The sequence below is a fragment of the Papio anubis genome, chromosome 4, assembly GCF_008728515.1.
Source record: "Papio anubis isolate 15944 chromosome 4, Panubis1.0, whole genome shotgun sequence".
NCBI lineage: Eukaryota > Metazoa > Chordata > Mammalia > Primates > Cercopithecidae > Papio > Papio anubis.
In genome coordinates, this window is record NC_044979.1 from 62317095 (window position 1) to 62331505 (window position 14411).

Consider the following 14411-nt stretch of genomic DNA (forward strand, 5'->3'; position numbering starts at 1 on the left):
GATTACCCTTTGAAGAGCTGGTTGTTAAAAGGGAACATTTGATCCTCTATGTCAGTGTTTTCTTAATTTTTTTTTAATTTTAAACTACAGAATCTTTATGCTTTCATACATTCATTCATTTATTCATCCAGGCAACAATGTTTCTTAAGAGTTTACATGAACAAAACACTGTGGTGAGTGAATATTAAACATGTTTCATTTTATAACATGAAATGAAATCTTATGTAGAGTCCCAGAGTGCTAAATAAACAAAAGCATAGCTGCTCTGGTTGATATAGGATGGTGGTTAGCTTTGGGTGTGGCTCTAGGGCATCCGTGTTCTAGTACAGCAAAGGCAAAATGTACTGCTTTTCATTTATAAAATCTTTCACATCTACCCATTATAAAAATATATAGCCAATCCTTGTTATTCACAGATTGTGTATTTGCAAATTAGCCTACTTACTAAAATTAATTGTAACCCCGATATCAAGACATCCTGTGTTTTTCACTCATGGACACATGCATGCTCAGAGCAGCAAAAAATTTGAGTCACAGGACATGCACATTCCCAGCTGAGATGAAACAAGCTGTCACTCTTGCCTTCTTGTTTCAACTTTCATGGTGTAAATAAGTATCTTTTTCATGGAGTATGTAGTGCCAAAGTTTTCACATCTCTGTACTTTTTGTTGGTGTTTTGTTTTTTAAAATGGTCCCCAAACATAGTGCTGAAGTGCTGTTTAATATTTCTAAACTCAAAAAAGCTGTGCTGTGCCTTAACGTTGAAAACTCTTTCCTTAGATAAGCTTCATTCAGGCATGGATTATAGTGCTGTTGGCTGTGAGTTCAATGTTAGTCCATCAGCAATATATATTAAATAAGGTGTCTTTAAACACAAACACACATAAAAGAAGGTTACGTATTGATCTGTTGATAATTATGTTACAATTAGAAATTTGCTGGAACATAACCCCTTATTTCCCATGGGAGCAGTGGTCAGTATTCACTAGTTCAGTGTTATAACAACTTTAAAGACCAAAACTGCTGCAAATGATGTGACCTGATATGTGTGTGTGTGTGTGTGTGTGTAAGTGCATATTTCTTTATATATACATGCACACATATATATGTGCATACACACATACACATATATATACACACACATGCATCTATGTATGTTAGTGTATCTGAATATGTAATTGTTTTTTCATATCTTTTTTTATCATTTTCTATTGTTTTTCTTTTTTAGTAAATTCTTTGTATAATTAATGCACTTAATAAAAAGCAGTATGCTTATCTTGCCACAGTGTTCACAATATGAAAATGTATTATTATTTTTTGTCAGTATTGATTGTACATTTCTAAAAAATGTGACTGTAATACTGGCTCTGAAAATTTATATGTAGTATAAATGTTATTTCTTTATAGTCACAGTTTATTCACTGAAATTCTTTCCATGCTAGGTAAATATTGATCTCTCAGTTGAAAAGTCTGTAACAATCAAATACATGCACTAGAATTCGAAATAATTCTTCACTTATATTAGCTGTGAATCCACAACACACCTGTTAGGAAAAAGAAAATGGACATAGTATCTTTCCTATTTATATCTCACTTGTAGTTGTAATGCATAAATTTGGTCTGTATTTTTCACTCTAAATACCTTGAATATCTGAAGTTCTTCTAGAATTACTTCTTCCATTGATTCCATTTCTTGGTTGTAAATTGTGATTACTTTCAGCACAATTCCATTATCTGTAAGAAAACAAAACAAGAAATAAACTAGAATCTATGTCACAGTCTGGTTTTCAAATAATTAAAAACCATGTAGCTGGCTAGGTGCGGTGGCTCATGCCTGTAATCACTGTGGGAGGCCGACACGGGTGTATCTTTTGAGGTCAGGAGTTCGAGACTAGCCTGGCCAACATGGCAAAACCCTGTCTCTACTAAAAAAAAAAAAAAAAAAAAAAAATTAGGGATAGTGGTGGGCGCCTATAATCCCAGCTACTCAGGAGGCTGAGGCAGGAGAATCGCTTGAACCTGGGAAGCGGAGGTTGCAGTGAGCCAGATCATGCCACTGCACTACAGCCTGGGAGACAGAGAAGCCTTCATCTAAAAAAAAAAAAAGTAGCGACTATAAATTCAGATAAGATTTGACATCCAGATGCATGAAACATTTTTATCACTGTCAGTTTAAAACAATATGACTACTTATAAACTCATATTTTTAATTAGCAAAATTAATTTTATATGCCTGACCAAAAAATAAGAGGAAATAACGATTTTTCCAAATAGTTTGATCCAAAAATCCAATCATAGATTCAAAAATCAAAATGTCTTTTGGAATTAATAAAACATAAGAGAGATGCCAAATTATTCTAGCTACTTTTTCTGTGATGCATGATGAAGAAATTTTTTTTACTGAAAGCTACATTCATGGTACAAAACTATACCTTAGGGAATATTCCAAGCAACACACCGTGAAACTCACCATGTATATAAAACATACACATACATGCAATCACACACAGTTTTGGCAAGAAAAAAATCCAAGTATACACCAATGAGAGAAGTGTTTGCACCAATCATTTAGTCTCCATAATTATCATTTGTTTTTAAAGTTTATATTTGTATTTTAAAATTCCATCTCATTTTTATCATTCCTGATATTCTGAACTTGTTCCTTCCTATAAACATTTTAACAAAACATTAATTTGCCGATAGAAATAATTTAGTATAATGCTAGAGTTAATTTAGAAAAAAAAATCACTTTTTGCATATTTATCATACTATTTCAGCAGTTTGTTGAAATATCAAGTTTTGTGGATGAGTTCATAAAACTGGATTATAATTAAGCATATAACAGTTACCTGTATTGTACACTACCCAAAGGAAACAAAAAATTGTCATCATTTTAAAAACTAAGCACACATATTAAATACTTGACAATTATGTTAGGCAGAAAGCAAAGATGAGACTCAAATGATTAATTCGCAATTAGTGATTTTCTAATAAGAACCATATATGTATTGTATCAAAGCCGGTGTCTAGTAAATATTGGACAAAGTAACCATTATTTGTGGGACTTCTCGATGTTGACCCCATTTTACATTCATCAGACATGTTCTTTTTTCTGAAAATCTGTGGTTCAATATGATGATACCCTTGAATTAAACATGGTGTATATGGCAGAACGAATATGTTTGATACTTCTGAAATTCTCTGGAATCACTTTGATCAATATGACAAGCAAGTATTTCTAAAAACATTCTTGGACTGTTATATATGACTTCTGCTTTCCAGGGCATTTAAAAATAACATATTAGGTTGGTGCAAAGTTATTGCGGTTTTTGCCATTAAAGTAACAGCAAAAGACCGCAATTACTTTTATAGCAAACTAATACTTTAATTACTTTTATCAAATATTAGTATTGATTATGCAACTGTAAAAAATTTTGTTGGAAGTCACTATGAGTGAGTTTATGGCCAATTAATTTCAAGTTTGCTGAAGAAATCTGATGGCATGTTAATCTCGAACCCACAGTGCAGAGCACATTGTTAACATTAACTTCCTGAAATGAATGAACAAAATACAGCCCGTACCAGGAATCAATTTCTAAGAATAAGATAGATGTTTTCTTGCTTAAATCTTTGTTTCAAAAAACAAAACGATGGCCGGGCATGGTGGCTCATGCCTGTCATCCCAGCAATTTGGGAGGCCAAGGCAGGTGGATCACCTGAGGTCAGGAGTTCGAGACCAGCCTCACGAAAGTGGAGAAGCCCCTGTCTCTATTAAAAGTACAAAATTAGGCAGGCATGGTGGCACATGCCTGTAATCCCAGCTACTCAGGAGGCTGAGGCAGGAAAATCTCTTGAGCCTGGGAGGCAGAGGCTGCAGTGAGATGAGATCGTGCCATTGCACTCCAGCCTGGGCAACGGAGCAGGACTCTGACTCAAGAAAAAACAAACAAACAAGCAACAACAACAACAACAACAACAAAAAACCAGCAACAAAAGCCACAGAAAACAAAACAAAAATGAAAACAAAAGGATTATTGGAGAAGCCCAAGCACCAACATTAATATTAATATTACATCCTGTTTCCTGATCCAGGCTTATGCCAGTATCTCTTCAGAGTTATGTATCTATGATTAAAGTCATGTGTGATAGAATGCTCACTTCTCTAAAGATGATCAACTACTGTAGCAATTACTATGCTGAATAAAAAGAAAGACAAAGAAAGAAAGAAAGAATCATTTTAAACACTTTAAAAATGACTATAGGATTTTAAAACACTTCAAAGAATTTGCTACAAACTACTCTGGAGGCTGAAAAATTTCAAGTTCTCTTCTACACGTTAGATCTAATGTATGGGTTGACTGAAATTATAAATTTATTTGAAAATATCACTTTTAGTATATTTATCATACTTTGTTTTATTAATGCAGGATATTACGAGTAACATTTGGCTTGCTTGGTACAAATGGTTGATCTTGACATGGACTCATAAGAATTGCTGTGTTTAGAGATTTAGGTGAAGTTATTGTCCCAAGTTCCAAGTTGTTCACAAAATCTCCAGGACTCACTGATCAAAGTCAGTAATGGAGCCAGGAACCTGACAGAACTATTCTTGCTATGACACTCTGCTTCCACTATGAGGACTTCTATTTGGAACCAACTTTGTTCATTAACATCTATTATTCATTTCTTTACTTATTCATTTATTCATATGCATGAAGTATTGATTATGTATAAGGAATTATGTGCTATGCAAGCCCCAAATCCTCTCTTTGGCAACTTCAATATTTCTCACATCTGAAAAAAAACACATTTTTGTTGGTCAAACCATGACCCTTCTGACAATGAAAGTGGTAATATTCTCAGACAATTGGCCTAACCTCTTACTATTGCAGTCACATGAGGTCTCTATTTCAATCTGTCTCATTTTGGATTAGGAGTGTGAAATGGGTTAATGGCTGGACAGATTTGTTGATAGGTGCTTTTAGAAATACTATTAAAATTATTGAATTTAAAGGTCAATTTAAACGTCTCTGAGTACTTTCTCATCTCTTTACCTGTCCCAATAAATAAGACATCATATTGGCCATCCTCAGCTTCCACTCGATCCACTGCTATTTGTTTCAGGTTATATTTTCCATCTGTTTTTACCAATATTGGTTTTTTATGGGCAGGTTTTATGGCCTGGTACATTAGTGGATGACTTCTTGCAAATCGGATGGCATCATCGGGATAGTCCTTGGTGGTTCCGTATCTCCCTCCATTTACTTTGCTGGCACACTGAAAAACAAGTGGATTACATAATTCTTTTTGCCTTACACCTAAAGAGAAAATTTATAATCAACCACGAGAAGAATCAGAAAAATTGAGGATGTCAAATTAGTCAATTGTTCATTTGGAAATATATAGTAATCATATATTTTTCTTTTTTTTAACTTTTATTTTAGGTCCAGAGGTACATGTCCAGATTTCTTACATAGGTAAACTCATGTCACAGGGGTTTGTTGTACAGATTATTTAGTCACCCAGGCACAAAGCCTAGTTCCCAACAGTTCTTTTTTTCTGATCCTCTCCTTCCTCCCACCCTTTGACTGCAAGCAGGCCCCAGTGTCTCTTATTTCCCTCTTTATGTCCATGTGAGTAACTATACATTTTTCATTACAGAAATGGAATCTTCCTCGGAAATTGGAAAGACTAAATTTTTGCAAACATGCAGCATTAGAAATACAGAGAAACTAGAGGAATTCTGGAAAAGTTAGTTATAGTTAATATCAAGACTTTGGGGATGGTCAAAATGTTTGGGGATGGTCAAAACATCATAAATAAATCATTTTCTCTGTTTTTGAAATTTGCTTTTTGTAATAAGTTACATTTTGAAGGGAAACAATCTATTGTTCATACAAAGAGAAGAAATCTCTTTGCTGTGCAGAAACTTCTCTCTAACTAAGGATCACAACTGTACAAAATAGCTTTACCACTATTGAGTCTATGATAATATGATGAGTGATGGTTCTGATTGGCTCACTGACTATAGAATTTTAGTGGTTCAACATAAAAACCTATTCAGATGTTATCACTGTTAATTATCAATGGCATATAGTCTATATGAATTTGTATTTTTAATGGATTTGACAAAATAAACTGGAAAACAAGAAATATGTGCTATAACGTCAGTTTTTAAACCACTGACTATAAAATTAAATACTCAACAGTAGCTTAAGTTACTCATTGGAAAACCTTTAAATGTGTTGATTCTTGCTTGTTGGTAACTGCTCCCTCATTTTATATATTTTCCTCCAGAACTAGCAGCAATTGCAATGATTACCTTGATAAAAATTTTCCACTTTAGAATATAAATACAGTAGTTTAGTAATCAGATTCCACAAAGAGGACATTTATAATGGTGTGGTTTTTAAAATCAAACCATATTTCCTAATTTGGCATGGATTTTTCACTTGAGTGTACTTTCATGATATATAATTGGAAACATTTTGGACTAGCTTGGAAGCAGATCCATAACCAGTCACTTCCTCCAAATCTCCTTTAAGACCATGTGGTTTCAAGAAGCATTTCCAGCAAAGCCACAGGAGTAGGTTTTCTCCATTTAAAATTGTAATTTCAATCAATAGAGTGAAATAAAATATACTTTATGTCTTACTGGAAGTAATAATTTTAAGCTAGTGAGAGAGAGTGATTGAAATGGTAAAGCCTTAACACTTGTTAATGGAGGTAAGGTTTGTTTCCAGTTTGAGTTTTTGCTCTACAAAAACGGTTTCTACTCAACTTGCAAGTAATTGTGGAATCAGTGTAGTGATGGGATTTCACCAGCTGCTTGTAAAAGTATAGATGTTGACTTGTGTGACAAGTTAAATGTTTGCTCTCCATGGCTCACATAGCACATACAATGATCCAAAGTTTTTCCAACCTATTTGCACACAGGATGAATGATACAAAATCATCATCTCATTGTCACCCTCACTATCATCACCAGTTTTAGCCATGTGTGCTAAAAGCACAAAAGTTTGCATGCCCAGATAAGAAGAATCTTAATAGTATAGTTCAGAGACAAGTGGTAGAAATTTTGTACTCTAGCGATATTTTTCTATTGGCATTTCTTTCCTAAGGGGCCAGCAAGGATGTTAAATGAGGTGTTAAGTATTCTGAGGAGCTGGAGAAAAAAACTTCTTATAGATTTCCTACAATGAGAAGTAAGGAGATAGTTTGGCCTATGGAAATTAGAGGCTGATTTAAATATTAGAACATAAAAATTTGGTGACATTGTCCTGCTTGGAAATCATATGTGGTACTAACTCCTCTGAAGAGGCTGAGAGAAATATGATGTTCATGTTACTGAATGTTTCTGTGTTCACCAGTACTTTAAAAAATAAAATTTTAATTGGTGTTACTTAGCCAAAATATCAATAATAATATATATGTTATAAAACTGCTGTGTCCATTATATATTATATTCTTTTTATTAAATAACAAGCAAAAACTTGAGATTGGAAAGGATATCTCTTTGCTACATATACTTTTCACCGGTATACTTTTAGGTATGGTATTCCTTAACTGTTTATCTGCAAAGTCGGTAAAGCACATGAAACAGTGGACAAAATATTACCAAAAGAGTCCTTAAAAATAAGAATTACTTGTTATATTACTAAACTTACAGAACCAGGCCTTGGATAAGGGACTTTTCCTTCATAGACTGACCAGTGGTATTCAGGTCCTTCCTTATGTGCATATGGTCCGTTGAAGGCTGCCCGAATGCTAGACATATGATAGACACATATAGCATGCCCTCGAAAAATATTACTGAAAAATACAGAAAAGTTAATTATTATTCTGGAACTAACTAGCAGGTCACCTAGCCAAACACCCCAGCCTACAAAGATAAGAGTCAAGTCTTTTGAGTAAAGTAGTTGCAATTTCTTTAAGCAAAGAATAGTCTAGATATGTTAACTATTGCAATATTTCCAATTTTGAAACTCTGAAACTTACCATTTTCTTAATTGCCTACTTAATACAGTTGAAAGTGACATTGTTAGAATGACAAAAATAATGTCACTTCACTTATTTTTAAACCTTGTGTTGTCTTTTTATTTTTTTTATTAAGAGAGATCGGGCCTTCATATTAATAAAGACTTATTCCCAAGCTGAATTATTCATTTAGGTATTATCTCCTTTTATGTTGTTCTATTTTCAAAGTAGACAGTGTTCTCTTACTCACTATGCTGTTAATATTGCTACAAATTCTATTAAGATGTATTAAGTTTCTTAATATATATGACTTAAAGAACAATTTAAAGTCTTATGAAAATTTAGGCCTTTTTCCCATTTTTTAGCTGGGGTTCATGTAGACATTAATATACTTGTATATTCCTTCCTTTAGCCACTGAAAAGTGTCTATAGTAAAAAGATGACTGGGCTGAATATGTTAAGCATGACAAAATTACTTTAACCATATAAAACTTAGATCCCTCATCTCCAGAACAAGCAGCAAGCAAAATAATTTTCTTGACTAAAATTTCTACTTGACTGTATAAAGGCAGTAGTTGACTAACTATGGCAACTTTTACTGAAAACATTTGTAATCAGATTCTACAAAAGGATATCTTTAAAAATTATTTTTTAAACAATCTTGCCATATTCCTTAATTTAGCATGAAATGAATGAATTTTAACATTATCAGAATCTCTGTATTGTAAGAATCCAAATTGTTAATGTTTGTGAAAGTATTTTGCAAAATTCAAAGTTCTATATAAATAAAGTTTCCTACATACTGAGACACCTGTAAAACAGCAGTTATGTTACTGTCCTACACCCCCAATTTACACATTTTATAACACACCTTGAAGCAATTGGAAATGCCTAGGACGCAGGGAACACTTGAGATAGTCTCCTAACTAAAGTGGTAGCACACCTTTGATCACCATTCTACAAATATCAATCCTTATGTCAGGTAACAGCTGGAAAGCTTTTGTTCTCAGATTTATATAAATTGAACAGTCAAAAGAGAAATTATAGAAGAAAATCATGTCTTATGTTTGATTTCTCAGAAAGATCCATTATGCTATCATTTAGGAAAATAGCTTATAATCTGATCATATTAACCCATAGAAAAACTAAACTGATTATTCCATAGCTTAAATTTATCATATAAATTCACTGAATTATCATGCAATGTATGAATTATTCACAGCATAAGGGAGGAGATGAAGTTAAAATAAGTACTCTCCATGCACTGTGATAACTACCAATCTACATTAACTATTTTTCTTTGCATCAAGAAATAATTGATAGACAAATTGTTTCCATGTTTCTCTGTTGAAGAAAAAGTCTCTTTGCAACAGCAGGATTCTTGTCTACAGAGATGTATTATTTTTTCTAAGTGACATTAGAAACCACCTGCTGAAAAATAACAAACTAAAGCTGTGTGGAAAGACCCCCACGTAAGCACAGTATACACAATTATGTGACAGTTTATGGCTTATATGGTGTAAAAGAGGAATTCAGTAATATTATTCTAGCCCTGTCAAGAGAATTGAGGTATATTCTTCTTTATTTTTTATCCTAATCATTTTACCTGCACTGTGCCTTACCTAGAAAGAGACTCAGGAAATTGTATATATAACCTTTTAACAAAAACTGATTCTAATATTTTTATTTGTGTGTAAAAATACATGAAATAATATTTTATCCATTTTTACAGCACTTTACCATGGGTAAAAAAAATACAAAAACATAAAGGGGAAAACAATAGATTATACATCTTAAACTTGAGCAGCAAATTTAAAAGACAGAGAGCCAATGATCAACATGTGTTCACTACGAATCAACATAAGAGCAGGAAAATCAGAATAAAAGAGCGAGAAGAGTGCTCTGTGTTTAAGAAATTGAGGAATTTTTCTTGGCTATGGCAATTGGTAAGTATTGGAGAACTGATTTAAATCAGTGTTGGAGGAGAAAGTTATTTCAAGCAAGATAAGTGAATAAATAAAAATATAGTAATGGGAACTAGCAAAGTAGACACTGCCTCACATCTGTCAAGACATTATCTTGTCAACATCAGACCATTAGTGAACTCAGAGGGAAAACATACAATGGTGAGTGAGTAACAGTTGATATAGAACCTTAAAAGCCTGACTTGGAAAATTCTGTATGATGAATAAAGGAATTGTCCTAGACTTTACAACATATAACAACACGTTGTAAGGACTGATATCTTACAAACTGTATGTGGAAAAAAAAAAATCACTGTGTTCTAGATTAGAGAGTGAAGAGATTAGGATACTGAGCACAGGAAGATTCTGGGCACTATAAACAGAAACAAGATTTGGATTGAGATTGAGCTTTTGAAAACGAAAGTACATTTGCAAACATTGGAGAATAAAAATCAATTGGTGATTATAAAGTATAGGAAATGAGAACAGCAACTGGGTCAGTAGTCTTACAAGTTACATACACTGTGAAAGGAGAGTCCAGTGAGGCATCTCTTGTTTTATAGTGTTTTTATTGACTGTATAAATTTCTCACCTGGTAGTGTTAAAGAGTCCAAATATCACCGGATTCTTATGATCTCTGGTAGGTAGCAAAAAAACGTCCTCTGAAAAATTAAAGACCATTCCATAGCTTAGTATTTTTAGCTCTCTTTGCATGCAAAGAAAATGTATTCACATAAATTTGTTTAGAACCCAATATAGATTTTAAGATGTATATTTTCATATACAATTATATAACCAAGATCAATCATAACAGAGCTAATCATTCAGTTGTTCTGGGTGACCTTGAGCTGAACAACAGGAAGGAGCCAGACATGGACTAAGCTAACAAGATGAGCCTCTTTGAGTTCTTGCAATCTCTTTTCCCCCAGCATTTGTGCCTGTCCAAATTGAAAAGAACAGAAACTTGCTCTGTGTTAGATAGAGGTCAAATACACAGAAAACAAGTTTTCTATGTGTCCTAGGGATAAAGTTATAAAGAAGCATATACATAAAAGAGCAAATTTAATTCACCTAAAAACATTTACCTAATTCATCAAAATGTGTGTCAATCCCATTCATTCCTGGTACTGAGCAAACGAGTCTCGCTTTTAGGAAAGTGCTCCACTTATTCACCAGTATTCTCTGCCCTCCTACATCATTCTGTGAAAACCAAAAAGGAGGTAAATAGTTACCTGAAGAATTCTGACCAACCACAGATTTTATATTATTAAACATGCAGTTGCCAAGAGTTATGACTTTTTTATTTAACTAGGAAAATTTGGCATAATTCTCAAGTAATGTCATAGGTGCAATTCCCCATAATTTAGGTTTTTTTTTTTTTTTTTTTTTTTGGTTTCTTAATTCGGCCTTGTCAGCGCACTTTTGCCCTGATACCTTAAATATATTTTGCAGACGTTAAACAATATTAATACAGCAATCTCTCCTAAACAGAATAGTGGGGAGATACAGTAATCATGATTATTACTTTGTTCATAAATAATTTGCTTCTCTCAGGAATATAGAAACATCCATTTCTTTTCTTCCTTTATTAAAGGAAAAAGACTTACACACACACACACACATAATGCCCATGCTATATATGTATATAAATATATACACACACTACACACACAAAATACATATACACACATATTTATATGTAAGTTTATTTTCGAACATCTTCTTAAATGCCAAGGTAACTTTACATTTGTAATTTTATTAGATTCTTAGATTATGTTGCTACTACTATTGGTTTTAAATGTTCCCAAACAACTTCTCTAAATATTCAGTAAATTACAGATGGCTTTTTTAAAAAAATAACTTCAACCAATCGAATTGTTCAAACATAGCTATGTATATTATTTGTACTGTGTACTAAAGGAATAAAAAAGGTTTTGATTAAATTCATTAAGAAAAATCGAGCTCAAATTTCTGCACGGGAAGAAGGACAGTATAATTATAGACTATTTCTTCTTGGTATGGCTTCAAAAATGGGGAAAATCATACAAAATACAAGGTCCTTTTAAGATACACCTTTCACTAGATATGAAGTGTAGAGGTTGGTATAGTAAATATCAATTGTAGGCAGTCTAAAGAATACTAGAAAATATTTAAAAGTAGAAACTTATTATAAACTTAATAAAGGCCTGACCATAAGTTGTGAGATAAGCAAGCATAACGAGAGAGAAAGCCTCACCACACAGAGTCGCCCGACCCTGGTGTAAATTGCGTGGGCATTGTTTTCTGCCTCCAGTGCCTTCTCAGTAAAAAAGAAATATACTTTGTTGTCATCTCTGTCTTCATTGTCAGGAATCATGTATGAACCTACAAATTTTGGTTCTATAGGAGCAAAAAATAGGAGAAAAAGTGAAATAGATATTATAACAAAATGCTAACAAGTTATTCCAATAAATTCCATATCATCTGAATCCTTAAGTTTAACTTTCACCATTTCATAAAGAAATATTTTTCTTGAATTTTTTTACCAAACATGGAAAACGCTGTAGATATCTCCACTTTATTTGCATATTAACAGCCCTTTTAGAAATATTACAAGAATATTTAATTGGAAAATAAAAGAATCAAGGAGAGAAGAAGAATTTCAAACAACAGGCAATGCGAAATTAAAATGCATACAGGAAAGAACAGATTAGGAGCATGATGAAGATAATCTCTAAAAATTTCCTTCCATTGTAGGTAAAAACTAAATGTAAGTATAAGTAACATATTAAAGTAAATAAATATATCATCATTTATTTTTAATTCATAAATTATCTACCAGTATAGCGCATAGATCATTTTAGATTCAAAGTAGAACATTTATTTTATGTTTTTGAGATTGTAGTCCAAGAGATTTGAATACATGTTCTTTGATATGGTACGTAAAATATATGAATGGTAGCATTAATAACGACTGTGCATTTTACAGCTTAATAAAAATGTGGAAAGTAATTAAAATGCTCACCATAAAACAATATTCTAGCACCTCCATATACCGGTGTGCCAAAATATAAAACGTACTTCTTACAAAGAATTCTGTATCAATGAATGTCTAGTGACTTTCCTAGAGTTTTGTCTCTAAAGTGTAATGCAATCCTATTAAAACAAGCAAAGCAGGGCAATCAATTAATCAAAAATTCTATCAATTGATAAAAGTAGACAAAACAGCTTACTGGATGATGGACTTTTCAGCTTTCATACATTTGCTTTGTTTTCCTTATTTAAATACTGATTTCTAAGCATTGCTCAAAAGGTATACTGATTTTATAATTAAGTCAATCAATTTTGATAGAAAATGATATACATATATCACATACAATATTTTAATTCAAGAATCTTGTTAGTAAAACGTTCTGAAATTTGTAAAGGAATGTATTTATATTCTTATTATTATCAAGATGGCAATATTTTCCATAAGTTTTAGAGTTGGTTTCAATCCTAATTCACATACTCTTCTCCTCATCCCTACCTTTCAACAGACGCTCATCGTCATGCTCAGTGCGGATATGGGCCAGTCGCCCCATGCTGCGGAAGATTGCAGCGTCTCTGCTCCAATAGTCACTGTAGAGTCCAGCAAACAATTCACCACCTACATGGGAGCATCAGTAAAAAAGAAGTCAGTGTTTGTTTCTGAATTTGAAGACGAGGTATAAGTCACAATTATATTAAATACATCCATATTTAATATGTGTATCTATAACATGTACTTTACGACATTAATACTATTGGTGTTAGGAGCATGGATGGTACAGTAAGAGTCCCAGGGTTTGAGTCCAGAGTCTGTCACTTGCTAGGTGTGAATTTGGGCAAGTTGCTAAGTTTCCTGTGCCTCAGTTTCCTCATTTACAAATTAGAAAAGTAATTGCATTCAGTAAGGTAGTTAAGAGTAAAGCACTTGTAAGAATAGCTGGTAAATCGTAAGACCTATATGAGTTTTTGGTAAATAACTTTGCTTCATTTATTTTCCTAGACTCAGTTGTCCTGTCTGGGGCAAAAATTTCTGGCCAAGAAACAAATGATAACAGTAGATTTCGGGAAACAGCAACCTTAAAGCAGAGTGGTAAAACTGTTTTCTTAATGAGTGGAATATAATATTGGTCTAGTTCTAAAACAGATATGATTATTATATTACATGGTACTAATGCTTTTTTTAAGTTTGCAATGTGTATCTATGCATACATATGATATTTAAAGTGCTTTAAAGGTTAAGAGATTTCAAAATTAATTGTATTTCCAACTTAATATATCTAATTATGTAATTAATTTTATAATTAGGATTATTAAAATTACAGGTATAAGAATTTGACCTAATACATAAACAGAATTTAAAAGATCTTGAATACTTTATTTATAAATCTTATTTATTAGAACTTTAAAAATGGTTTCATTATTTATGAAGGATTTTTTTTCCCAAGGTAAGGTCTTTAAAGC

General features: G+C 32.6%; 1 protein-coding gene across 1 annotated transcript in view; it reads right to left on the bottom strand.

The window, feature by feature from the left end:
- The window catches only part of SEMA3E (semaphorin 3E), a 290397-nt gene that overhangs the window by 31046 nt on the left and 244940 nt on the right, over positions 1–14411 (bottom strand). Inside the window, exons 6-12 of the mRNA XM_003896387.5 lie at positions 13450–13569; positions 12178–12320; positions 11027–11141; positions 10534–10603; positions 7668–7812; positions 5055–5277; positions 1643–1734 (exon numbers count right to left, since the gene is read on the bottom strand). Of these exons, the coding sequence (XP_003896436.3) occupies positions 1643–1734; positions 5055–5277; positions 7668–7812; positions 10534–10603; positions 11027–11141; positions 12178–12320; positions 13450–13569 (908 nt within the window). The remainder of the gene's footprint in view (positions 1–1642; positions 1735–5054; positions 5278–7667; positions 7813–10533; positions 10604–11026; positions 11142–12177; positions 12321–13449; positions 13570–14411) is intronic.